Source organism: Microcaecilia unicolor, chromosome 1 (assembly GCF_901765095.1).
Source record: "Microcaecilia unicolor chromosome 1, aMicUni1.1, whole genome shotgun sequence".
In the NCBI taxonomy this organism is placed as follows: domain Eukaryota; kingdom Metazoa; phylum Chordata; class Amphibia; order Gymnophiona; family Siphonopidae; genus Microcaecilia; species Microcaecilia unicolor.
This window is the reverse complement of record NC_044031.1, coordinates 668,945,336-668,972,658: the sequence shown is the minus strand read 5'-3', so window position 1 is coordinate 668,972,658 and position 27,323 is coordinate 668,945,336. Positions and strand designations below refer to the sequence as shown.

At 44.4% G+C, this 27,323-nt stretch overlaps 1 protein-coding gene across 1 annotated transcript in view; it reads left to right on the top strand.

The window, feature by feature from the left end:
* The window catches only part of SLC28A1 (solute carrier family 28 member 1), a 117,752-nt gene that overhangs the window by 49,814 nt on the left and 40,615 nt on the right, over positions 1–27,323 (top strand). The window contains exons 3-9 of the mRNA XM_030190357.1: positions 1,239–1,321; positions 8,715–8,806; positions 15,195–15,384; positions 16,119–16,260; positions 20,406–20,519; positions 22,917–22,994; positions 27,117–27,197. Coding sequence (XP_030046217.1) covers positions 1,239–1,321; positions 8,715–8,806; positions 15,195–15,384; positions 16,119–16,260; positions 20,406–20,519; positions 22,917–22,994; positions 27,117–27,197 — 780 coding nt within the window. The remainder of the gene's footprint in view (positions 1–1,238; positions 1,322–8,714; positions 8,807–15,194; positions 15,385–16,118; positions 16,261–20,405; positions 20,520–22,916; positions 22,995–27,116; positions 27,198–27,323) is intronic.

Sequence of the window (27,323 nt, the reverse complement as noted above, 5' to 3'; positions counted from 1 at the left end):
TTAATGCCTAATTATTAGTGCTAATTGGCTTGTTACTTGCACAAAGAAATTGGATGTGTGCCCAAATTTGCATGCACCATTTTGAGTGCCATTTCTAGTATTTGGGGGTATGAGTGTTTAAGTTCCATTGCTTAAAATGGGACCTGAGGTTAGCACACAGTAATGCACTTACTCCTTTGAGCAAATCTATCCGTAAGTTTGTATCTAAGCAATGGAGGACAGAGTGATTGGCCCAAGATCTCAAGGAATATCAGTGGCTTCCTTGGTTTTCATCTCACTGCTCTAACTACTTGGCTGCATCTCCACTGCAAGAACCAAAACGTCATTGGTCTCAAATCCTACTAGACCGATCCTAAGAATTTAAGGCGGATCCTTCATGTAAAACATTATCACTGATTCATTAGAGTAGCTCTTTGATGATCTTCTTTCTTTTTCCTTTCACATATTGTCATGCCCATACTAGGAAAGATCGGAAATTAGCAATGAGATAAGAATTGTCACAATGACATATCCCATGTCATCACATGTTGTTAACAAACAAAAACAAGCAGAAACCACAAGATATTTTGCATTTTTTTGTTTGTCAATAATAGTACACACTTTTTGTAAATAGTCTGCCCTAGAGGGTACACTCTTTCAGAAAGAATGCGCACTTTTCCCCTGATAGTGCGCATATACACAAACTGTTACACATTTGCACATTATTGGGAAAAGAGTACACCATCTTGGCAAATAGTGCACACTCATTGCAAAGATGGTGCATTATTTCAAAAGAGCACGCTTTCTTACCGACATTGATCCTGAAATGGAAATGAAGACAAACCAAAACAAAACAAAAAATGCTGCAAACGACACAGGAAATGAAAAAAGTGAAAATTATTGGACTGCCCATCCCTAGTCCATACTAGGATTGTCCTGAGAACCTTATGGTTATTCCTATCATCTTCCAACAGGGGATCTTGATTGCGTTCCAAGTTCAGACTTTTGTTTCTTAGGCCAGTTGGGGTTGAGAATGCTGTTGAAGTAGCTCTCACAGTCTCTGGGGGCACGTGAAGGGCAGAGACTTGAGATACCTATAGAACTTCATGAGAACAGCATGGAAAGTATTCATGAAGACAGCTATATCCTGTACATAGATAGAAAGTGAATGAGAAAATGTTCAGAGTGAATGGAAATGACATAAGGAGAAAGATCCTGGAAGAACAGTTCATCTGTACTAACCACTGTGTTCGTTATAGGAAGAAGAGAGTGCTGCTGATGGAGCACTGCCCCAGAAGACTAGCCACCAATCTGAAACTAAAAGAAACTCACGGTTACTGAGGTACACTAAAATCTTGTTTCAGCAAACACACAATATAGTGAAAATACATTTTCTTCAAAATTAAAGGCTGGAATCTCAAAAAATTGGAAATTAAAAATAAAAGATGCGTAATCTGAAGTTCCAAAATTGGCCAGTGCCCATGCAAAGTTCCACCACCTCTCCATCAACCCACAAGGTTTGTAAATGTCCACCCCCTGTTCCTCTGATTTACTCATGGCTTTCTGGAAATATTGTTGGATTGCATGCTCCTTCAAAGAAGACGCATATAAAGTTAGTGGTTAGTAAGAAACAGCTTTGGGTCAACAACTATATATGATTTACAAAAGGCATGGGAAGAAAAGTTATGTAACTATTATTCTGAAGCAAATCTCACAAATCAAGAAGATATAAGAAAGTCAACTTTTCCCATTAGACAAAATTCTTTGCGAGTGGTTCAAACAGCAATTCAGTGAAGGTAAGCCACTTTCTGAAAAAAAAAACCGTTGTGGTAAAAGACATGCTGATTTATGGCAGTATCTTCTGTGCACAGGTTATAATTGCAATATTGGTTGTCTTCAAAAAATGTGTTATTTGGAAGGTACTCAATTCACAGCCCTTTTGCTATCATAGAGTATTACTATTTCTTCGTTTTACATTCTGCATTAGAGATGAAGTTTTGTATTGTTTCTATATGGAATGAATCAACCAAGGAGTAGGGCAGAGTTGGCATTTCCAAATACCATTAGAAAGACACAGAAGATGATAGTCAGTGATGTTTATTAGGAATACACCAAAAGACTAGACATAGAGGCTGTCTTTCAACGCCTAAGCACCTATCTCAGGAGTCTGACCAATCTAGTGTTTAAGAGTTAAATGGACTTCTGTATGGCTGACAAAACAATATGAAAAAAAAATGGGAACCTTAACTAGAGGTATAAGCAATGCCACTCATTCCTGCTTCTAGCATTTGTCATCTTGAAAAATGTCAGTGCCCGGCTCCACATGATTCAGGCTGGCTAGTAGATGCCCACACCCTGGCTAGGGATTCTGCATCAGAAGGAACCAGCAAAGGCAAATGTACTGATAGGTAGTCTCACAGGCTTATTTTCGAAAGTGATCGCTGGGCATCTTCCGACATAAATCGGGAGATGGCCGGCGATCTCTCAAAAGCGGCGAAATCGGTATAATCGAAAGCTGCTTTTTTTGACACCATCACTGCTTTCCCGTCGCCAAGCCGGCAAAAGTTCAAGGGGGGCGTTCGGTGGCGTAGTGAAGGCGGGACATGGGCGGGCATGGGCGTGGCTACCAGATGGCCGGCTTTCGCGGATAATGGAAAAAAAAGCGGCGTTAATCAGTATTTTGCCGGGTTTACTTGGTCCTTTTATTTTCATGACCAAGCCTCAAAAAGGTGCCCCAACTGACCAGATGACCACCAGAGGGAATGGGGGGTGACTTCCCCGTACTCCCCCAGTGGTCACCAGCCCCCTCCCAAACTAAAAAAATAAAAATAAAACCCTTTTTTGCCAGTCTGTATGCCAGCCTCAAATGTCATACCCAGCTCCCTGACAGCAGTATGCAGGTCCCTGGAACAGTTTTTGTTGGTTGCAGTGGATTTCAGGCAGGCAGACCCAGGTCCACCCCCCCCCTACCTGTTACACTTGTGGTGGTAAGTGTTGAGCCCTCCAACCCCCCCCCCCAAAACCCACTGTACCCACATGTAGGTGCCCCCTTCACCCATAAGGACTATGGTAGTGGTGTAGAGTTGTGGGGAGTGGGTTTTTTTTTGGGGGGGGGGATTTGGGGGGCTCAGCACCCAAAGTAAGGGAGCTATGCTATGCACCTGGGAGGTATTTGTATATATATTTTTTTAATTTTTAGAAGTGCCCCTTAGGGTGCCCAGTTGGTGTCCTGGCATGTCAGGGGGACCAGTGCACTACAAATGCTGGCTCCTCCCACAACCAAATGCCTTGGATTTCGCTGGGTTTGAGATCACCGGCATTTTTTTCCATTATTGCTGAAAAACAAAACCGTCCATCTCAAACCCGGCGAACACTGGCATTTGGCCGGGCCAAACCGTATTATCGAAAGAAAAGATGGCCGGCCATCTTTTTCGATAATACGGTTATGGCCAGCTGTTGCACCGCCGCCAAAATAGATCGCTGGTGATCTATTTTGCCCGTGCCATTCAATTATGCCCCTCTCAGTCACCTAAATAAAAAAGCTGATAGAAGAACTTAGCTGAGTGCACACAGCAGCTCAAGCAGTGTGCCAAGTTACTCCAGTCCTAGAGGGAGAGTTTTTTTGTCTAGTCCTGATTATAAATTTACATCCCAAAGTATTTTATTTTTTATTTTATTCATTAGGATTTATTTATGCCTTTTTGAAAGAATTCACACAAGGCGATGTACAGTAAGAATAAATAAGCAATAAACAATTACAACAGTAAAAATATTCAAATAACAATACAAAGTATAGCATAGTATACTACTTATCATGTCAACACAATATGTAATAGAAAATTTTAATAGACAGCCTAGGGTATAAGCAAAGATGGAACATATAGGGCTTCTTTTACCAAGCTGCGCTAGCGATTCCTACATATTCGGTAGATAGAAATATCTGGCGAGTCTGAATCTACAGGGGCACTTTTGATTATTGTCCATAGGGGGGTTCATCTACTAACAGCATACACTAATACTATGAACATGTGCTTTTAGTAAATGACCCTGTCTCTCTCCCCCCCCCCCCCCACCCCGTAAAGTCACCACAGTGTTCAGTTTTCATGAGTTCTATAAAAAACAGATGTCTATTTAAGGACAATTATGAGTAGCTTCTGTAATTATAAAGTACATGGATATACCCTGTAGCTCCACTGCATGTGCTATTTAGGCAGGAGGTGAAAGTGGGTAAAATGCTTTTGAAAAGCTGCTTTGCTTCTCCAACCTAAACATGTCTAAAGGAATGTCACTTTGTAATGTGTTTTGGGAACCTTGTGAATCATTTTTTTTTGGCTGCTGAAGGAAGGCAATTTCCAGACAGGTCAATTTACCTAGTTTACTTGCTATTCATGCTGGTAAGTAGCATGTTTCTAATTTGAAACATTTAGAAAATTATGATTTGATTTGAAAAGATTGCTATAGGCCTCAGCATCTGACCATTTTAAAGAGGCATTATCCTCTGTAACCACTAACTCCTCCTTTTCCTAAGAGATTCCACATGCCTGTCCCATGCTTTTTAAAATTCTGACACAGTCCTTGTCTCCACGACCTCCATTGGGAGGCCATTCAATGCATCCACCACCCTTTCTGTGAAAGAGTATTTTCTTAGATTCCTCCTCCCTCTTTCCAGTTTAATGCACACTGCTTCTTCCTTATCCCATATGTCCTGCAATTTTTTTCCTACCGTGTCCTTCCTGAATAGATTATAGCCATTTATAACTATATCCCAGTCATGGTTCTCTGTGAGCCATGTCTCTGTGACCACCACTAAATCCAAGTTGGCTTCTATCATTGCAGCCTCCAGATCCAGAAATTTGTTTCCCATACTACGGGCATTGGTATACAAGGATTTCCAGATTTTACTTCCCCCCCCCCCCCCCCTTTTTCTATAAAGGTATTTGATGTCTTACCTTTCTGAGGGTTATTAATGACTTTGGGCCTTTTTTCACCCATCCTCAGCAAATTTAGTTTAAAGCCCTCTTTAGTACTTTGGCCAGTCTGTTGCGAAAGACAGTTCGTCCCTTCCTTGATAGATGGAAACCATCACCGCTCAGTAGTAGTTGGCTCAATAGACTGCTCGTCAAGAAATTTCAACAGAGTGCTGTACAATTAGGATACTGTAGTGGGAGACAGTGAAAGAAACACCAGTTTAAATAGGGAAGAGAGAAAGGAGAAATAGAGTCAGTAAGCAGTGCAGAGTTGATTTGCTTCCTTGTCCATAAAAGCCTTTTTATGTGTGAACAGGGGATTTTGTAAACTTACCCTGGAGTTATACATGTAAAAGTACACATGTGCAAAGAAGGTTAGTATTTTTACATGACCTGCAGATAGACGTGTTCAGGGGCAGAGTCACAATTTATATGGATTGTTTATAAATTGCAATTGCACAATGCACTTCAAGCATGAACATTTACAACTGCTCCTAAGCAAATACAAATGTCTGTGGCTTCAATCTAGGTGCAATTTCTGCTGGTCTACTAGACAGGTGCCTAGCCTGCATATTTTAGAAAGAGAAGGGCGCCCATCTTCCGACACAAATCGGGAGATGGGCGTTCTTTTCCTAAGGGTGCCAAAATCGGTATAATGGAAAGCCGATTTTGGGTGTCCTCAACTGCTTTCCGTCGCAAGGACGACCAAAGTTCAAGGGGGTGTGTCGGCAGTGTACCGAAGGCGGGAAGGGGGCATAGTTAAGAGATGGGTGTCCTCAGCCGATAATGGAATAAAGAAGGGCGTCCCTGACAAGCATTTGGCCGACTTTTCTTGGCCCCTTTTTTTTCACGATCAAGCCTTGAAAAGGTGCCCGAACTGACCAGATGACCACCGGAGGGAATCGGGGATGACCTCCCCTTACTCCCCCAGTGGTCACCAACCGCCTCCCACCCAAAAGAAAAAAAATACAACACATTTTTTGCCAGCCTATATGCCAGCCTCAAATGTCATACCCAGCTCCATGACAGCAATATGCAGGTCCCTGGAGCAGTTTTTAGTGGGTGCAGTGCACTTCAGACAGGTGGACACAGGCCCATCCCCCCATACCTGTTACACTTGTGGTGGTAAATGGGAGCCCTCCAAAACCCACCCGAAACCCACTGTACCCACATGTAGGTGCCCCCTTCATCCCTAAGGGCTATGGTAGTGGTGTAGAGTTGTGGGTAGTGGGTTTTGGGGGGCTCAGCACATAAGGTAAGGGAGCTATGCAGCTGGAAGCAATTTGTGATGTCTACTGCAGTGCCCCCTAGGGTGCCCGGTTGGTATCCTGGCATATGAGGGGACCAGTGCACTATGAATGCTGGCTCCTCCCATGACCAAATGCCTTGGATTTGGTCGTTTTTGAGATGGGCGTCCTCAGTTTCCATTATCGCCGAAAACCGAGGTCGCCCATCTCTAAGGTCAACCTAAATGTTGAGATTTGGGCGTCCCCGACCGTATTATCGAAATGAAAGATGGATGCCCATCTTGTTTCGATAATACGGGATGCCCCGCCCCTTCGCTGGGACATCCTTAGAGATGGGCGCCCTTTAAAGATGGGCGCCCAGTTCAATTATGCCCCTCTAGATGTCTTTATAAAATAAATTTAAAATAGATGCCTACTTGGATTTCACACATACTGTTACAAAATCCCCCTCCACATGTGCATTTTTCTTTATTCTTCCACTTGACTTAAGGGAGGATTCATTTATAGCAGGCTCCCTAACTTATACCTGTCACACGTATAAGTTGCACCAATACTTTTCCCTTTGAAAATGACCCCATGGAAAGTACTTGCAGATCTTTACTTGCAGAAAATGTTTTGTGTGCATCTGTGCATATTTTATAAAGTATGCTTAAAGGTCCAATCCTTGCCTCTGAGAACCTCTCTGCCCTGGCCAGATAAACATGTGCATATAGAAATGGCACAGAAAGTTAGGCATTTGGATAATCTGTGCTATGCTAGTATTCGGTACAGGGCACTCTGTATGGAACAACCTTTATAGAATACTAGTAAAAAAGGCCCGTTTCTGTGAGAGATGAAACGGGCGCTAGCAAGGTTTTGGTGTCCAGCGAGCCTCCTGTCCCCTGGGCCCCCCTGCAGCCACCCATTGTCAGCGACCCAGCTGTCCCCCAACCCCCCTCCAGGCACCTGTCCGCTCCATGATGTGGGTTCCGTATGAAAAATGGCCGCCGAGGGGCAGGGGGAGATCGCTTTTTGTGGAGTGTCAGTGCTCCGCCCTCATCGTCATCAAGTTGTGATGCGAGGGCGGGGCACACAGTCATGGGCAAAAAGGATATCTCGTTGCTTCACACTTCCGGGAGGCTTCATTTAGAACGTTGGGGTTGTGAATTATGTGCGGATGGGGCGTGGCTGAGGGCGGGTCTATGAGTGACAGTGAGTGGTGCATGAGTAAGAGTGAGTGTTGCTGACAGCCTAGCCTACCAACAGTGCAGGGCTTCAGTGTTTCCCTCCCACAGAGTGAGCTTCAGAATGTTGCAAGTGAGAATTATTTATATAGACTAGTTTAACGCAAATTTCAAACCTAACTTTAGGCACCAGCACTTATGCCTACAATTAGGCATGTAAATGACATTATTCTAAAACATAGAAACATAGAGAAATGTAGGCAGATAAAGATCATATGACCTATCCAGTCTGGTCATCCGTGCTGTCTGTTCTTCCTATCACTCCCTTAGAGATCCTATGTACTTGTCCCAAGCTCTCTTGAATTCAGATACTGTTTTCATCTCCACCAAGTCCACTGGGAGGCTGTTCCATGAATTCACCACCTTTTCCATGAAGAAGTATTTCCTCACGTTACTCCTGAGTCTGTCCCCCTTAACTTTCATCCTATGCCCCCTCGTACCAGAGCTTTCTTTCAATTGAAAGAGACGCGTCTCCTGTGCATTTATATCACCTAAGTATTTAAATGTCTCTATCATATCCCCTCTCCCGCCTTTCTTGCAAAGAATACTTATTGAGATTTTTAAGTCTGTCCCCATGCGCTTTATGACAAAGACCACTGACCATTTTAGAAGCCGCCCTCTGGACTGACTCCATCCTGTTTATATCTTTCTGAAGGTGTGGTCTCCAGAATTGTACACAATGAATAACATTGTGCCTAAATTCTGGGACTGCCCTTGACTCGCCCAGGCCCCTCTCATGGCCACACTCCCATTGGAACTGTGCGCTACGAAATGTAGATGTGCATGTTATAGAATAGGGCGTAGGGCAGATCTTCACGTAACTTCTAATTACTGCCAATGAAGTGCCTGTTAACAGCAATTATTGATAGTTAATGCCTAATTTGCTAATTAGTTTCCAAGCAGATCTGTAATCCATGCCCAAATTTGCATGTCCAACTTTGGGCGACCCATACAGAATCGAATGGAGGATAGTGTATATGTACACAACAATAACAGCATAAACTCCAGACAATTCTAGGAAAGGTCATATCTAGGCATAAAACTTTTTTTTTTCATCCAGGGAACACCTTTTAAAATTACCCCATAGAAGAAAAGGTTTTAGAAGGATATTTTTTTTGGTCAGTAGCGGAGAGAGTGTTGTTAAGTGTCAGCATGCTGTCTAGTTTTTATTAATTACATGTGTGATCTAAAAGTACAGATATTGCTGAGTCATTTTGGTAGAGCGCTGTAGGACTGGGGTTGCCGTGTCATGCCTTTTATCCCTTGTGTTATGAGAGGTTTCTTGTTCATCTTTTCAGCGCTGTATCTCAGCCCTTCACAGCAGCAGCAGCTTTCTGCAGAGCTCACTCCAAGGTCATCAAGATCATCATTGCGGTTGTTCTCTGTGCAGGTAAAGACTGAGGAGCAGCGAGAGGGAAACAGCTTCAGCTGTGATTAGGAAAGACTTACTATGAAGGAAAACATCATATGCAGTCACCATTCAACCATCTGCTTTTGACTCTTACACAAGAAAATGGAATAAAATAGGCTCTGCTGCAGATAATTTGAGCTAATCTTTAGAAAAAGACCCCCTATGTTGTTAACATCACCAGTTCAGCCCTTATTTATATCACACTTTTTAAATTGTACTTATAAGTTAATAAAAATACATGAGCAATACTCCCCTTGGGAAGCTGGCTACCAACCTGACGTAGCTCTGTGTTTTATATAATTTATGAACACAGCAGAGACATAGCCACGGGTGGGACTGGGCCCACCTAGTTTGGGCTCAGGCCCACCCAGCAGTGCTACACCTTTAACATTGCTGATGTGGAAGGGAGCAGGCTGGGCTCCCGTGGTCCTGCATCTCCCTCCCTTAAACGTCGCTCTTGTGTGAATGGGTTCCCTGGCAACAGCAGCGATTCCCACTTGCTGCCTGCTGCTAAGCCAGAAACTTCCTTTCTGCCACGTCCTGCCCCCCTCTGTCGCAACTTCCTGTTTCAGACTAGGTGTGATGTGGTGGCAGAAAGGAAGCTTCCGGCTTAGTGACTGGTAGCATGTGGGAATTGTTGCCGCTGCCAGGGAACCTGTGCCCCATTCATACAAGAAGGAGAGTTGTAAGGTGGGGTAGGAAAGGAGAGATGCTGCATGGGTGGGGGGGGGTGATAAAGGGAGAATTATTGGACTTGGGATGGGATGAGATTGGGATGGGGAGGGAGAGATGCTGCATTGAGGGTGAAAGGGGTGAGAGAGGGAGGAATGTTGGGCATAAGTGTGGAGAGGAGGGGAGGAGGAGGATAGGTGAGGGAGAGGGAGAAATGTTGGATATAGAGGTGGAGGGGAGGGAGAGATGATGCACAGGGAGAGAGGCAGAAATGTTGGACAAGGTAGTAGACAGGAGGAAGGAAGAAAATGCTGCATGAGAGAGGGAGAAGAGAGATTGTGGGCACAAGGGAGGGAAAGAGAGAGATGGTGGACAATAGGAGAGAGGGAAAGATTTTGGACATAGGGTAGATGAGAGGCAGGGAGATGTTAGATCAAGGAGCAGAAGGGAGTGTTGTAGAGATTCTGGACAGTGGGAGTGAGGGAAGAGAGATGGAGAAATGGAGGAGTGAGCAGGAGGGAAGAGAGAAGGGTCAAGAAGATGCCAGGCTAAGAGAGTGGAGATAGGGAGAAAGAGGGAACAGCTGCTGGGATAGGGTGGAGGGGATGGTGGAATCATGTGAGAGAGGCCAGGAGGGGGTGGCAAGGAAATGAATGAGAGGATAGTGATTACAGAGAGTAGAAATATGGAAATGGGGATTAGATTAAAGATGAAAGTGACTGGAGGGCTCGTGAAGGTTTGAGATGGGTAATGGGAGAGCTAGTAGGTGAGAGAAGATGGAAATTTGATAGATGGCTGAAAAGTAAAAAGGAGAAGGGTGACAGAGGGTGAAATATGAGTTGACAGAGAGCAGAAAAGAAAAATAAAGAGAGGAAAGAGCTAAAAGGGAACAATCAATATGTTAGAGGCAGGTGTAGCGAGGGAATAGACAGGAGAGAGAAGAAAAGAAAATTGGACAGCAGCCGCTTGAAGGAGAATTAGCAGATGACAGACAGGAAAGCAGACAAGAGAAACCAGAACCAATATGATGGAAAAATAAAATGTCCAGACCACAAAGGTAGGAAAAAAAGAATGTTATTTTGAATGCCTTAAATGGAGTACGTTAGCTTTGGGAAATGTGCATAGTAAATGTCTTTGTATTGTGTTCAGTAGAAAAGGAAATGCATTTCTGTTTTTCTTTCTCCAGTGTTATAGTACATGCTAAGTTTAACTTCTTCGGGGTCCCAGCTCAATTTTTGTCTAAATATTTTTATTTCTAATTTGTGATGTCTTGTTCTGAATTTGGTGAGGGTCTGTTGGTGTGTTGATCAATTCTCTACAGTGCTATAATCTGCATTCTCAGATAAGTGAACTGGTCGCTGTTTTGTGGTCTTTAAAAAAAAATGCAGATTTGCAATGGATGCAAATGATTAAGACAAATTGGAGAGCTTCAGATCTAGAATAGCTGTGTGCTATAGGAGATCCAATAGTTCATTTTAGAGCCATATGTGATGACTCGCTGTCTTTAGATTAAACAAAAATTATATGTTGATGCAGTAAATTGAATCATAGTATGTTTGGTTAGTAAGCATTTTGATATTGTTGCCACATAGTATGTACTCCTGCATCCTTTGTAGTGTGATAGAAATGGCAGGTGGGGAAATTGGAGGGGAGGCAAAGAGGGGAAGAGTTCAGGGAGGGGGGGCTCTCCTCTATTTGCTATTATGGCTAGCATTGGTCCTGACCCTTGCTGTATAGTGTCAGATATGTGAGTTCTTGTACCAAGTAGAGCACTGTTGAGCCCGGTACTCGGACCAGGTTCTGCTTGGTGGCTGGACAACCCCGGGTTTCACCTGCGCTGACCGCTGTTCCCCAGAGGTTGAGCCCCTAGGTGCGGGCGGCCTGCAGGACTTACGAGACGGAGCTGGAAGCTGGGTGGTGAACGTATCAGCCAGGCAGGCAGCAGGCAAGAGAGTGATCCAGGTACAGGCAAAGTCAATAGGCAGGCAGCAGGCAGGGGAGTAATCCAGAAACAGGCAATGTCAACAGGCAAGCAGCAGGCAGGGGAGTAATCCAGGTACAGGCAATGTCAATAGGCAAACAACAGGCAAGAGAGTAATCCAGGCACAGGTAAAGTCAGTAGGCAGGCAGCAGGTCAAGAGAGTAATCCAGGTACAGGCAAAGTCAGTAGGCAGGCAGCAGGTCAAGAGAGTAATCCAGGTACAGGCAAAGTCAGTAGGCAGGCAGCAGGCAAGAGAGTAATCCAGACACAGGTAAAGTCAATAGGCAGGCAGCAGGCAATAGAGTAATCCAGGTACAGGCAAAGTCAGCAACGAGGGTCAAGTAGATAAGAAACAAACTACTGTCAAGCTTGGTAAAAGGAGTTCTGACCACCTTCAGAGCAAGTGTAATTTAAATTTTGAGGTGGGGGTAGGGCAGGGCAGAGAAAATTTTGTGCCTACCCACTTTGGGCTCAGGCCCACCCAAAATTGGCTGCCTGGCTACACCACTGGAACACAGGGGGTGGGGGAGTAACATCAGTCGATCAACAGAATGGAGTCTTACCTCTAATTCTATTTAATTGGTTGTTCAATTGTGATTGATAGTGAAACACATCATTCAGAAATAAAAAAAGAAAAAGCACCACCTGCTTCAAGACATCCTTATTCAAGCTAAATTCTTTGCATAACTTAACATCACCTATGCTTCAAAGTACTCTCCCCATTCAGTATCCACCTTAAGACCTGTTGGGTTCACTTAACCCTCCATTCCCTCACATACAAAATTAGATTTTGAGCTCCCCAGAGACAGGGACATACTTAGTGTACCTGAATATAACTCATCTTCAGCTACTACTGAAAAGGTGTGAACTAAATCCAAATAAATAAATAAATAAATAAATAAATAAATAAATACTGCTCAGATTTAATAAAATCCACCCCAGTTCCCTCCAGTTCAAATCAAAGGGAATATTGCCCTGTGCCATTATTCTTTAACCTATGAAATAACAGTGCATCACAGTTGGGGCACCAGGGAGAACCATTTTTAGCTGTGGTTATTTTTGAGGTTCTATCATTTTAATGTATGAGTGTCAAATGTAAATGGTTGAATAGTGACTGCATATGATATTTTAAGGGTTGGCTCATGAGCATCTTGTGCTCTAGGTGTACTTTTAGCCATGCCCTCCCCCCATCCTCCTGCAGAGGCAAATCAAGGCCCTACTCCTTGTAGTCCAGCATCTTCTCTTCCCTTGTCCACCCTTCCTCATAGTCGAGTATCTGCTTTTGCCTTCCCTATATCTACGTCCAGCATCTCCCCTTCCCTTTCCTAACCCCCTTCATGTCCAGCATCTTACCTTCCCTTCATTTCCTCCCCTATAATCCAGCATCTCCCCTTCCCTATACCTATCTCCAACATCTCCTCTTCCCTTGTCTATCCCCTCATAGTTCTGCATCTCCTCTTCCCTTCCCTCCCCTACCCCCTGTCTCCCCCATCTTCCCTTGCCTGCTTCCTCATAGACCAGCATAATTCTTTCCATTGTCTGCCCTTCCTTTCCCTAACCACATTCATATCCAGAATCTTGCTTTCCCTTCATTAATTCCCCATGTCCACCATCTACCCTGCCCTTCTCTACCCTTCTCATGCCCAGCACCTCCCCCCTTTCCTTTTTCCCCTGTTAGGACTGCCACCATTGCCACACTACCTCTTCCCAGGCCAAGACTGCACTTAAAGTAAACTCAGCATGCTCAAGGCCTGTTTTGCCCCACTCTCTCTCTCTTTCTGATTCAAACTTCCTGTTGGAGGGGGCTGGACATGGCAAGGCTTAAGTACAGGCTTGTGTTGAAAGATCCTCCACTGCGCTGCCAACAGAACTCAAGTGCTGCTCTCCTGCCATACAGGTGCCAGAGCTTACATTTATGCACTGTTGACTTGAACATTTTCTGAAATATAGATAGGTATTATATTTCCATTATGAAATGGAACGTATGCCTATATTTTCAAAGACCACCCAGAACATGTCTCCTTGAAATTTGTGTGTGGTATGGATGTACATGTATAAGCAGAGCGTTTAAAAAAATTCCTACTTACATATGTAAGAGGAATGAGATTTGATATACCACCTTTCTGTTTATATTTACTATATGCAGATATTTTCTCTGTCCCTAGGGAGCTCACAATCCTGCTTATAATCGAACGAGAAAAACGCCCAAGTTCCGACCTAAATCGGGAGATGGACGTTTATCTCACAAAAACGAATAACGCGGTATAATCGAAAGCCGAACTTGGACGTTTTCAACTGCACTCCATCGCAGAAACGTACAAAGTTGATGGGGGTGTGTCGGAGGCGCGGTGAAGGCGGGACTGGGGCATGGTTATCACCCGAACAGAGATGGGCGCCTTTCGCCGATAATGGAAAAAAAGTATGCGTTTGTAGCTAGAATTTAGGGCACTTTTCCTGGACCCTGTTTTTTCACGAATAAGGCCCCAAAAAGTGCCCTAAATGACCAGATTACCACTAGAGGGAATCAGGGATGACCTCCCCTGACTCCCCCAGTGGTCACTAACCCCCTCCCACCACAAAACATGATGTTTCACAACTTTTTATTTTCACCCTCAAATGTCATACCCACCTCCCTGGCAGCAGTATGCAGGTCCCTGGAGCAGTTGTTAGGGGGTGCAGTGGACTTCAGGCAGGTGGACCCAGGCCCATCCCCCCCTACCTGTTACAATTGTGCTGCTTAATGCTTAGTCGTCCAACCCCCCCAAACCCACTGTACCCACATGTAGGTGCCCCCCTTCACCCCTTAGGGCTATAGTAATGGTGTAGACTTGTGGGCAGTGGGTTTTGAGGGGGATTTGGGGGGCTCAACACACAAGGGAAGGGTGCTATGCACCTGGGAGCTCTTTTACCTTTTTTTTTGTTTTTGTAAAAGTGCCCCCTAGGGTGCCCGGTTGGTGTCCTGGCATGTGAGGGGGACCAGTGCACTACGAATCCTGGCCCCTCCCACGAACAAATGCCTTGGATTTATTCGTTTTTGAGTTGGGCGCTTTCATTTTCCACTATCGCTGAAAAACAAAAACGCCCAGCTCACAAATTGTCGAATAAAACATGGACGTCTATTTTTTTCGAAAATACGGTTCGGTCCGCCCCTTCATGGACCCGTTCTCAGAGATAAACGCCCAAGAAGATAGACGTTTTCATTCGATTATGCCCCTCCACGTACAGTAAGCTTTTGTACCTGGGGCAATGGAAGGTTAAGTGACTTGCCCAGAGTCACAAGGAGGTGCAGTGAGAATCAAACCCAGTTCTCCAGTCCACTGCACTAAGAACATAAGTATTACCATACTGGGACACACCGAAGGTCCATCATGCCCATTTCCAACAGTGGTCAATCCAGGTCACAAGAACCTGGCAAGATCCCAAAAGAGTAAAACAGATTTTATGCTGCTTATCCTAGAAATAAGCAGTGGATTTTCCCAAGTCCATCTTATTAATGACTTATGAACTTTACTTTCAGGAAATTAGCCAAATCTTTTTTAAACCCTGCTATGCTTAATGCTTTTACCACATTCTCTAGTAGGTTACATAGGCTCATTTACATGTGTAAACTAGATTTTTAATACTGTTAATGTCTCGTACCCCTTCTAAAATGACCTCCCCTTAGCATGTACTTGAGCTCTGGCACTGCTGTGAAATCTCACCTTCCCATTTCAGCATTCGCTGCTTACTTCATCGCCGCTTGTGTTCTGAACTTCCAGCGGGCCATCGCGCTGCTCGTCATCACCTGCGTGGTAGTCTTCTTCCTGAGCTATGATTTTGCTAAAAGGCGATGGGGAAAGAAGATACTGAAATTCCTGAGTCCAGCGGGCAAGTGTTTCAGGAAGAACTGGTGGTGGTTAAAATGGTGAGCTGTGATGACATAACACCTGCACCCCTAGTCTTTATAGTTAGGTCAGTTTGCATATTTAGCAACTTTAGAGTTCTGGTCACTCAGAACAAAGCCAGCCTTAGGAACTGTGGGGCCATGTTCATACCAGTTGGTGGCCTACCTGGGATTTAAAATTTCAAATGAGGTGTAAGGGCTGTCCATCCGTGGAGTCGGAGGAGATATAGACCATCAGCATTCAGGAGCACAATTACCAAGGGGAGGGGGAGGGAAAGATAAGGAGACAGAGAGGGAAATGGAAAGGGAAAAGAACCTTTAACTTTTGGTCAGCTGCCAGCTACAAAACTGACTCGATTATACAGGGGACCCTGTGTATGGCCGCCCCTGTCACCGCTGCTTCAGGCCAGCCCTGATCTGGAAGTTGTAGATTGTAGGTGGAGGAGGGGAGGCTGCAGGTGGAAGTGTGTGTCCAGAGACTGAAGAACATGGCAACCCTAAAGCAAGTGGAAGTTGGATGCCCTTCAGTCCTGGTAATTAGCACCTCCAAATCTTGGCACCATAGGTAGTTGCTTATAATTCTAGTTCCTAAAGATGGACATTCTGGTTCTGCCCTTGCTGTTCCTGTGCAGTACTGTTGACGTGCGGGTTGTTATACTGTAACCGAGCTGTGTGAATCACTGTTATGCTCTGGACTTTAATGTAGGACCTCACTGCCCTCAGTCTGATGTACCTTCTCATTGCTTCTTGTGCAGGGTGCTGTGTGTGATAATCCTGGTAGGCCTAGTCTTATGGCTGGCACTGGACACAGCCAAGAGGCCGGAGCAGCTGATCTCATTTGGAGGTGTCTGCATGTTTGTTATCTTCCTTTTTGCCTGCTCCAAGCACCATCGTGCGGTGAGTGCCACGCAGAAGCTCAACCCGCTTGCTGGGGCCTTGAAGTCTGTCCACATTTTCAAATTAAACAATGATTCAGTGGAGTAGCCACAGATGGGCCTGGGTGGGCTGGGGCCCATCCACTTATGGCTCAGGCCCACCCAACAGTAGCACACATTTAGCGGTAGCTGCTGGGGATCCTAAGCTCTGCCAGCTGAAGACTTCCCCCTCACAATACCGGCACCTGCACATGCTCAGTTTTCAGCGCATGCCTGCTGCAGACTGCCAAGTTGGAAAGAAGCATTTTCCCCACCAGCTGAGATTTCTTTTGGTGGTGTGGGAGGGGGAGAACATGGTGCCCACCCACTTCTTGCCTAGACCCACCCCAAATCTGTTGTCTGGCTATGCCCCTGCAATGATTCACACACAAAATTAACCCATGTGGAGAAATTGCCCCCATGAGAAGCCATCAGCTAAAGTCACAAATAATTCTCAGCTTACTCCTTTGTTACCATCTTTCAAAAGATCTGTTGCTGATTGGGGCTAAAGACACATAAGTAAGGTCTGAGACTGGCTTCTCCCACTCTATATTGAATTTTTCCTATTTCAGATATCCTTTAAGGATGCTTAGATTAAGATTTTAAGAACTTGTTTCACCTCTGTGGGATCTGTGAACAGGCACGTAACCCTTGCTTCACTCTCTCCTCAGACTCAGAAGCACATCTGGGAGCTGTGGGGCCAAATATATACCCCATATTTAATTCATTAATTAATTGATTGATTGATTTATGGTATTTTGCATTAAGCCAATCCTAATTGTATAATTTACCTTTTTTTTTTTAAACTCCACTTTCTTCTTTCTCTGCATCCCCTATATATTGTGGTCTAATGTGATTGGGGAGTTTCATATGTAAATGATTTTTGTTTCCTTTTTAAAAATGTAATTCTTTCATTTCCCCCTTTTCAATATTTCTGTAACAAGTGGATACTTGTAAATATTTAACATTTCAATAAATATAATATTTTTAAATTATTGATTTATTAGATTTAGAACCTGCATAGCAAGAAAACTTGATCAACACAACATACATTATAACCTTCATAATCCACAGTAAAAACATAATAAATAAAGAACACACAAACTTACACAAATTGTAATACACAACATCATGACATCCAAAGGTCTCTATTCTATCCTCATCCTTCTCGATCTATCTGCTGCTTTTGACACTGTTGATCACAGCCTACTCCTTGATACGCTGTCCTCACTTGGATTTCAGGGCTCTGTTCTTTCCTGGTTTTCTTCTTATCTCTCCCAGCGTACCTTTAGTGGATCCTCTTCTACTTCTATCCCACTGTCAGTTGGTGTACCTCAGGGATCTGTCCTGGACCCTCTTCTTTTCTCCATCTATACTTCTTCCCTTGGTACTCTGATCTCATCCCATGGTTTTCAGTATCATCTTTACGCTGATGACTCCCACATCTACCTCTCCACACCAGAAATCTCAGCGGAAATCCAGACCAAAGTATCAGCCTGCCTGCCTGTCTGACATTGTTGCCTGGATGTCTCAGCGCCATCTGAAACTAAACATGACCAAGACTGAGCTTCTTATCTTTCCCCCTAAACCAACCTCTCCTTCACCCCCATTCACTATTTCTGTGGATAACACTCTCATCCTTCCTGTCTCATCAGCTCGTAACCTTGGGGTCATCTTCGACTCCTTCCTCTCCTTCTCTGCACATATTCAACAGACTGCTAAAACCTGTCGTTTCTTTCTCTATAATATCAGCAAAATTCACCATTTCCTTTCTGAGCACACTACCAGAACCCTCATCCATGCTCTTATCACCTCTCGTTTAGACTATTGCAACAGGTCTCCCACTTAGCCATCTCTCTCCTCTTCAATCTGTTCAAAATTCTGCTGCACGACTAATATTCCGCCAGTGTCGTTATGCTCATATTAGCCCTCTCCTCAAGTCACTTCACTGGCTTCCTATCAGTTTCCGCATACAGTTCAAACTCCTCTTATTGACCTATAAGTGCATTCACTCTGCAGCTCCTCAGTACCTCTCCACTCTCATCTCTCCCTACATTCCTCCCCGGGAACTCCGTTCACTGGGTAAATCTCTCTTATCTGCACCCTTCTCCTCCACTGCTAACTCCAGACTCTGTTCCTTTTATCTTGCTGCACCATATGCCTAGAATAGACTTCCTGAGCCGGTACATCAAGCTCCATCTCTGACCGTCTTCAAATCTAAGCTAAAAGCCCACCTTTGTGATGCTGCTTTTAACTCCTAACCCTTGTTCACTTATTCAGAACCCTTATTTTATCATCCTCACTTTAATATTCCCTTATCTCTTGTTTGTCCTGTTTGTCTGTCCTAATTATATTGTAAGCTCTGTCGAGCAGGGACTGTCTCTTCATATTCAAGTGTAAAGCGCTGCGTACGTCTAGTAGCGCTATAGAAATGATAAGTAGTAGTAGTAGTAATCACGATCCCAAATAAAAATACAGCCTCTTCCTAAAATTAAAATCGGTGCTCCGTTCCTCTACCAAATGGCTCCAGGAAAGAAGGGTTTTCAAATCCTTTCTAAACTTCAGATAGTTTCCTTCTATCCACAAGGAGAATAGCAACAAATTCCACAGCATATTTGCATCCTGTGTGGCTGTACTTCTAGCACAACCCTTGGAGCAGTGCTGCCTCTGAAACTGAATTCCTCTGATCAACTGGCACAACAGGATTGTAATGCTCACCAAAACCAAATACTGATACTAAATAGTTCACAAATTCCTCTGCATCAAATCTCCCGTACCATACCTGAACTAGTATCACGATGAATCCCTTAAAAATGAAAAGAAAAAGATCATGGTGGCCTGACTATGGGCATGCTCAAAAAAATCAAGTATATGGCCAAGCTCATGAATCGAGGACTAGGCATACTGCCTACAGCCAAGAGAAGTCATAATAGATGAAATTAAAGTGCATTGAGTTGTTCATGAAATGGTACTGGTGTGTTAAAATACGCATGTCTGTCTAGTAATATCCATTGCAAATACAAAGTCCTAATATAAAAGTATGGTTTATCAACAAAGCACATCAACAGCAGGGGGTTATTCTGATTCTCAGACCTCTCTTCCCAAATGAAGGGCTGCCTTTCTTGGTACCTGAATACAACTTCTTTTCCACAAACAAATGCAGGGCGGTTCCCTACACAAGAATGAGATCCTCTTCCAATCCTGTGATTTCTCCTCTGAGAATCCTCTTGACATAGACTTAAGGAAGAAATGTCTGCCACCTCTATCCTAGGTGCAGTACCTCTTCCACATCAGAACCCTCCCTGGAACATCAACTACTTCTAGGCAAAATGTCACATTTCAACAGATTTGGTGTGAAATCCACTCGGAAATAAATTCTGCTCAGAGCACTTCATGGGCTACTCCAAGGCACTCCATTCTCCAACTCTGGGTTGTTGTTTCTCTTAGGTGAGAACACAAAAGGAAAGAATTAGGAATTTTCTATTCTCCATCACTATATTGATTCGTCTAAACCTTAGGCATCTCCTAACAGGAAAAGTCAAGAAAAAACACTATCCCCCTAATTCTATAAAAAATTGCCAAAAACTGTGTGGGCAAATTTGTGCGTATGCCCAATTTCCACACACAATTTAATTGAATAATGAGCCAATTAGTGCCAATTATTGGCTTTTTAACAAGCAATTATTGGCACAAATTTAATTTTAGTATTTATATGCGTAAATTTAGGCACGGGATCCATGCCTATATTGTACACTTGGTCCAAAAAATGGGGTGTGGAAATGGGAGGGTCATGAGTGTTTCAGGGAGGAGTGTGGGCGTGGTTTAGAGTTATGCACATAAATTTAGGCATGAGCATGTGTACCACATTTTCATTGTTGTAAATGGCGGCACCAAAATTTATGTGTGATCCCTGTGCTTAAGTGGTATTCTATAAACCGCACCTAACTTAAAGCGCAGCTTATGGAATAACACTTTTTCTGTGCCAATGTTTTAGGCATCACATATAGAATCCCCCCTATACTTTCTTGCTAGCTTCAGTGTTATATGCCTGTCAAGCTGCACACATCACTGGTGAGGGACAAAAAAGTACTTTTAGGACTCTGTTACACATACATTTCTATCTTTCAGGTGTCCTGGCGGGCTGTGGGCTGGGGCCTTGGGCTGGAATTTGTTCTTGGAATCTTGATTGTCAGAACCGACGCTGGATTTCAAGCCTTCCAGTTTCTTGGAGATCAGATTCAGGTACACTGTGTTATGTGTGCACAGGAGGCAGTAGCTGGGTGTTGGATGTCTGGAGGGATGTTTCATAGCAAAAAAACTCTTTCTCTTCTAGCCCCAAGGTAATCATTTCATCTATGGAGCTCCCAAAAAGGCTAATTTACTAGGGGCCAGCACACAAGTTGAAACTGATTTGCAAACAGTGCAGATTTGAAAAATCAACTCTCTTAAGTTCTGATTTACAATGATAATGTGTTTAAACCTGAGAAACTGATTAAGGCTTACATTGTATTATGTTATACCATATAATGATCCTCATACATTTTCCCCTCACTACCCTCCGCCCACAATCATCATTGCTCTCCCTGTCCTGAAAGAACTGACAAAGTTCTGTCTGAAAATCTGATTATATGCTCATGATTTTTGGAAGTCAAAGTAGTATTAAGAGCATACTTTTTAATGTGAAAGAAGAACAGTTTTTGGAAGTTTATGTTCTATATTTCTTGATATACCACATATAAAAAATTCATTTGTAAGCGGTTTAAAACCCAGCATATGATACTGAAACTAAAATAAAATACATAGAATGAAAAGTTACATAATTCTGTAGAGGAAATTAAAAGTGAGAAAGCATGCATCAGTCATGTATCCCTATCTGAATTCCGCTCTCACTGTCCTTCTCTGCTCTACATAATATCAAACATTCAAAGGTCTTTCTAAATAAGTATGCCTTGAGGCCTAACCTAAATCTTTGATATGATGCTTCCAAGCATAAATATAATGCCAAAACGTTCTATAGATTAGGTCCCATTTTGCTAAACATAGAAATGTGGGTCGTATCAAATACTATGTGGTAGAAAGAAGGGCCTACCAGAAGTTTTTGTTAACCTGAGTGAAATATTCTGGTAGAGTATATGGTATTAGAAGCCTAAATGAGAATAATGGTAATCCAATAGTTTCAATCTTGTATAACAATGTCAGGATTTTATATGAAAATTATGCAGAAATGGGTGGCCAATGTTCTTGCTTGAGTAACATGATTCCTTTTTTTCACTCCTGTGATCAGTTTGACAGTCATGTTCTGTACATAAGTATTGCCACACTGGGATAGACCAAAGGTCCATCAAGCCCAGCATCCTGTTTCCAACAGTAGCCAATCCAGGTCACAGATACCTTAGCACTTAGCTGAACAATGAAAGCTAAGTGCTGTCTTAATACTAAATGTTTCACTGTAGATAAGCTTTAAATAAGCTACAGTTTGAATTTGGAAAAGATTGCACAGAGTTGCACTTTTATTTGGACACTGATTTAAAAGCATTGAAAAAATATACGAAAAAAGCTTTTTGGAGTTTTTAGCCTGATGATAGAAACTAAACGCTGATTAAAAAAAAATGTAACAGCGTTTAAAACCAAGGATTATTTTCCTTTATTTTCCTTTGGTTTCTGAGAGCTTTTCTCCAATTTGAAATTGCAACATCACAGCTGTTTCAGAATGTTACAGGTTAGTGTACGTAACTGATAGTAGTCAATTAAGGATCCCAGCTCCTAAACTTAAGATTTGTGCTTTTTGAGGTGGTTTAAAATGTCAGAGAGGTAAGCATAATTCTTCCCTCAATCACCCCTCCAGGTCCAAATAAGCAGTTAGCTGACAATTGTGTGTCTTGGAGCGGGTGGTAAATACCGATGAGGAAATTATTTGAAGCATAGGTAGAAAGCAGGGGCGTACTGACAGTGGTCAGGGCCCCCAGGCAGTAAAGGTCATTGGGCCCCCCCGGGCAGTAAAGGTCATTGGGTTCCCCAGCTACTTCCCACTGCCCCACCGCTATGCTGCTGCCCCTTCCCACACCACTGCTGCCCTCTCTGGTCCTACCTTGAAGGGTCTAGCGGCCTAGTGGCTTCTTTGGGGGCAGGAAAGAACCCCATTGTTTCCTGCCCGCTATCGCTACTGTGCCCAGTGACAGCAAATGTTTTTCAAAATGGCTGCCGAGACTTACCGCGGTAGTCTCGGCAGTTATTATTAAACTATAGCACCACCATGCAGAGTAGCGGATTCCTTCCTGTCCCGACAGACCCTTCAAGGTAGGACTGGGGAGGGCTGCAATGTGCTGCGGTGGCGGCAGGCAACTGGGCAGAGCCTCTGGGCCCCCTAGAGCCTCTGGACCCTCGAGCACTGCCCAGCTGCCCGAATGGTCAGTCCACCCCTGGTAGAAAGCCATTGCATAACAGGGAATACAGGTATACTTCTGAGGTCCACCTAGACTATGCTCCCTTCAAATCGGTGTGTGCTGCATTTATGCAAATATAAGTAGCATTTCTTATATGTGCTTGGTTATTTAGATACGTAAATGCCTTCTTTTTTAACCCATGACTCTCCTAATATCGCCTCCTAAGTGTGATGGATCTGTTTGTCATTTCTTGCAGGTGTTCCTGAACTATACCAAAGTGGGCTCCGGCTTTGTCTTTGGGACTGCACTCATCCAGAATGTGTTTGCCTTTCAGGTCAGACACAGAGGTTAAAGACTTATTTACTTTGCAGGTGATATTCAGCCTGTGGCAGTCAATCATTGTAAAGCTGCCAACAGTTCTGGACTGAATTAGACCTGGATATTGAATGTCATGTCTCACCCGGGCACCAGCCTTGAATATTTAGGTCATCTGTGGACTTGGAAGTTAAGTAGGTGCCAGCTATATTTAATGCTAGTACCTGCATACCTAACCCCCTAAAACAAGGACTGCTTTAAATTTGGCCTTTTCTGCCCGGTTCAGTATGCGAGCACCAGCATTAAATGTCACTAATGCCTGTAGCCATGAAGGTGAGACGTTCCTTCTTAGAGCTCACTTAGTAAAGCTGGTCTTTAAAGTTAGTTCTTATAGTTAGTTTCAGGTGCACCATTTTACAGTGATCCCCACTTAGGACACTATTTGTTAAGGGAAATGGGACTTGATATACCGCCTTTCTGTAATTTTTGCAACTACATTCAAAGTGGTTTACATAGTATATTCACCCTCCATTGCCCCTGGTACAAATAAGTGACTTGCCCAGAGTCACAAGGAGCTGCAGTGGGAATTGAACTCAGTTCCCCAGGATCAAAGTCCACTGCACTAACCACTAGGCTACTCCTCAAATGGGAAAAAAAAAGTCCTAAGGGCTGTTCTGTAAAGTGGTATCTAGAAGTAGGCGCCACATATGCATGTCAGATACACCATGAAAATTGACAGGAGCATGTGAGGGTCTTTTACAAAGGCGCGGTAGCAAGTTTCGTGCGCGCTAATGATTAGCGTGTGCTAAAAATGCTTGTATGCCTAAGTAAAAGGACCCCTATTTGTATTAGGTGCTATTCTATAAGGCAGCTCCTAAGTGCCGTACCGGCTGATGTTCAGTGTTATTTAACCGGCTAAGAACAGCTCCTGGCCGGTTAAATAGCACTTTGCCAGCTAAGTGCTGATATTCAGCGCTAAACCGGCTACATTGAGCAGTTAAGATAGGCCACTTAATCAGCAGGCCTATCACTAATTGCTAGTAACTTAAGTGGCTAGCATTGAATATGCACTTAGCTGGTTAAGTTGCTGCAGCCAAACCTGACACCGGATATTCAATGCCAGTCACCGGATACGGTCTGTCATTGAATATCCAGGGTTAGCACCAGCTGCGTACCACAAGCTGAATATCGGGGAGATAATTCCTAAGTGCAAGGGGGGTGTACACATGGGCGAAGCATGGGTAGGCCATGGGTGTGTCTCCTAGTTAGATGAGAGAGTGGTGGATGCTTGGAATGCTCTCCCACGGGAGGTGGTGGAGAGGAAAACGGTAACGGAATTTAAACATGCGTGGGATAAACATAAAGGAATCCTGTTCTGAGGGAATGGATCATCAGAAGCTTAGCCGAGATTGGGTGGCAGAGGTGGTTGTGGGGGTTGGTTGGGAGGCGGGGATAGTGCTGGGCAGACTTATACGGTCAGTGCCAGAGCCGGTGGTTGGGAGGCAGGGTTAGTGCTGGGCAGATTTATACGGTATGTGCCCTGAAAATGACAGATACAAATCAAGGTAAGGTATACACAAAAAGTAGCACATATGAGTTTATCTTGTTGGGCAGACTGGATGGACCGTGCAGGTCTTTTTCTGCCGTCATCTACTATGTTACTATGTAGTTTGTAGAATGCTATGAACTAAGCACATCACTTGGCAAACCTAGGTGCACCAACTTGCGTCTTCCATTCACATGGAATAATGCGCCTTTACATGATTGAGCACCAAGATGCTGTTATAGATTTGGTGCTATGCACACAGCATTGGGTACCGACTTATAGAATTACCCTTCAACTAAATCCATCTCTTTATGATTCTGTGGGGCTCGTTTCCAAAACACTTAGACTTAACAAAATTCCATAGGGTACTATGTAAATCTAACTTTGTAAGTCTAAGTGTTTTGAAAGAAAATACGCCTCAAATATCTTATACCATTGCTAGTTCAACTCTCGGTGGCCATTTTGAATCCCGAGACCGTCACAGCAACAGGATGCAGGGCAAGGGCAGCGCTCTGGGCAGGAAAGAGGGGGTTCTTTCCTGCCCCGAAGAGGTCACTAGACCACCAGGGCAGCAGGGGCATAGCCAGACCTCACCGGGAGGGGGGCCAGAACCCAAGGTGGGGGGCACTCTTTAGCAGCCCCCCCGCCGCCCCCCGAGCCGCCGCCACAACCCCCTTGAGCCCCCTTCCCGCCCCCAACCCTCCCCCGCCGTCGCCGCCCGCCCCGCCACCGCATCAGATACCTTGTTTGCTGGCGGGGGTCCCCTAACCCCGCCAGCCGAAGAGAGTCTTCTTCTGCCCCGGAGTAGCACCTTCGTTCAACGAAGTTCCTGGTGCGATCAGCTGTTTCTGACACCTTACGTCCTGCACGGGGCTACATGCAAGGTGCAGGACGTAAGGCGTCAGAAACAGCTGATCGCACCAGGAACTTAGTTGAACGAAGGCGCTACTCCGGCACTGAAGAAGACTCTCTTCGGCTGGCGGGGTTCGGGGACCCCCGCCAGCAAACAAGGTATCTGATGCGGCGGCGGGGCGGGTGGTGACGGCGGGGGAGGGTTGGTGGCGGCAGGGGGTTCAAGGGGATCATCGGCAGGGGGGCCAGGGCCAACTCTATGGGTCCCAGGCCCCCTCAGGCCCCACGTAGCTACGCCACTGCAGGGCAGTAGGTAGTAAGTAAGGGAAGGGGAGGCTAGGATAGGCCCGCCGCCTGCCCGCCCGTTTTTCCAGAAATCTGGACAAACGGACGGACTGGCGAAACCCGTCCGGACGCCCGGACATGTCCTCAAAAAGAGGACATGTCCGGGTAAATCCGGACATATGGTAACCCTATCTCTAGCAGCTCTTTTGCTCTTGCTGCTGTGCTATCCTCCCTCCTCCATGAAGGCTGCTGGCCCCTGCCCCATGTTTAAATGCACGAACAGGAAGTTCTCGCTCTTGTGTTTCAACCTGCCATGATGCTGGTGACCATACAGAGAAGAAAGCGCAGTGATGATAGCAAAACATGCTTTCGCCACAATGCTGCACTGGTGTAGCTGGCCTTTGGTGCCTCTGAGCTCTGGCGCCCTGAGTTGGTGCTTCACCTGGCTCATTCCTTAAACCTGCCGTGTGTTACACTTTAATGATGAATTCATGATCAGCAGTAAACACCACTGTACCAGCAGAGCTGGGCCTGTCCTGTTCTAAAACAGCATGAGCAGCTAACACAGTTCAGTGCTTACAGGAAATGCTGCAAATAAAGGCTACTAGCCATTTCTGGATAAAAGCTCAGTGCTGGGTTAGCTGCTGCTGTTCCCTATCAATACATTGATAAGGAGTACATTGAGCAAGTACTTTGACAAAACATAGGGTGCTTTTTACAGTAAATTCAAGGAAATCACTGCTTGCATTTTATAATAACCCCACCCCTACCCTCACCACAGGAAATCGTAGACAAAATTGCATTGATTTGATTTTGAGTGCTACAGGTTTTTGTTTTTTTTGCATAGATGTGATCAGACCAAAAGTAAACTAATGGAAAATATAGTCTAATATTTTATAGGCTGTAGTAGGAACACTATCCTGTTTGTTTGTTTGTTTTCATTTGGGGTTTGATATTTAAAATAATACAACCAGGCAGGACAGTCTACTTGGCCCCACTGTAATATTCAGCGACATTTAATTGGACAGTATGGCTGAATATTAGCACTGGCCACCGCAGCTCTATCCAGTTAATGACAGGGCAGTCTGTGGGTGGAGTCAGATCAGAGCTGGAGTTTATCCTGTTAGGGCCATTTTCAGACTGTTAACAGGAGAACAAACCAGATAAGAGTTAGTACAGCAAAAAGTCTGTCCTAATTTTATGCGGTGTGTTATTTGGGCACTGGTCGAAATATTGGCTGGCACAATAACTTCCAGTGGTTGCACAGATTAGGCCTGGCATTGAATGTCCAGGTCAAAAAGTCAGTACCTTAAAAATTGAGGAGTTTTGTGTTTATTTTCCCATTAATTTTAATTGAGAAATGAGTGCCAAATGTGCCAGCGATCAGCATGGGGCTGATTTTCCTGTCTTGTGACTCTACTGCTCTTCATTCACGATGCTCTGTTGCTTTCTCCTCAGGCCTTGCCCATCGTCGTCTTCTTCAGCAGTGTGATGTCCATTCTGTACTACTTCGGCCTCATGCAGTGGATTATCCTCAAGGTACATACTCTGAATCTAAAACAAGTATTCTGTGGTCAAATGCAGGTATTATTTCACTGCATGTAGCATCAGGCCCAGCCATGAAGGAAGAACTGTAAACATATTTTTCCGGCCAATATCCAAAAC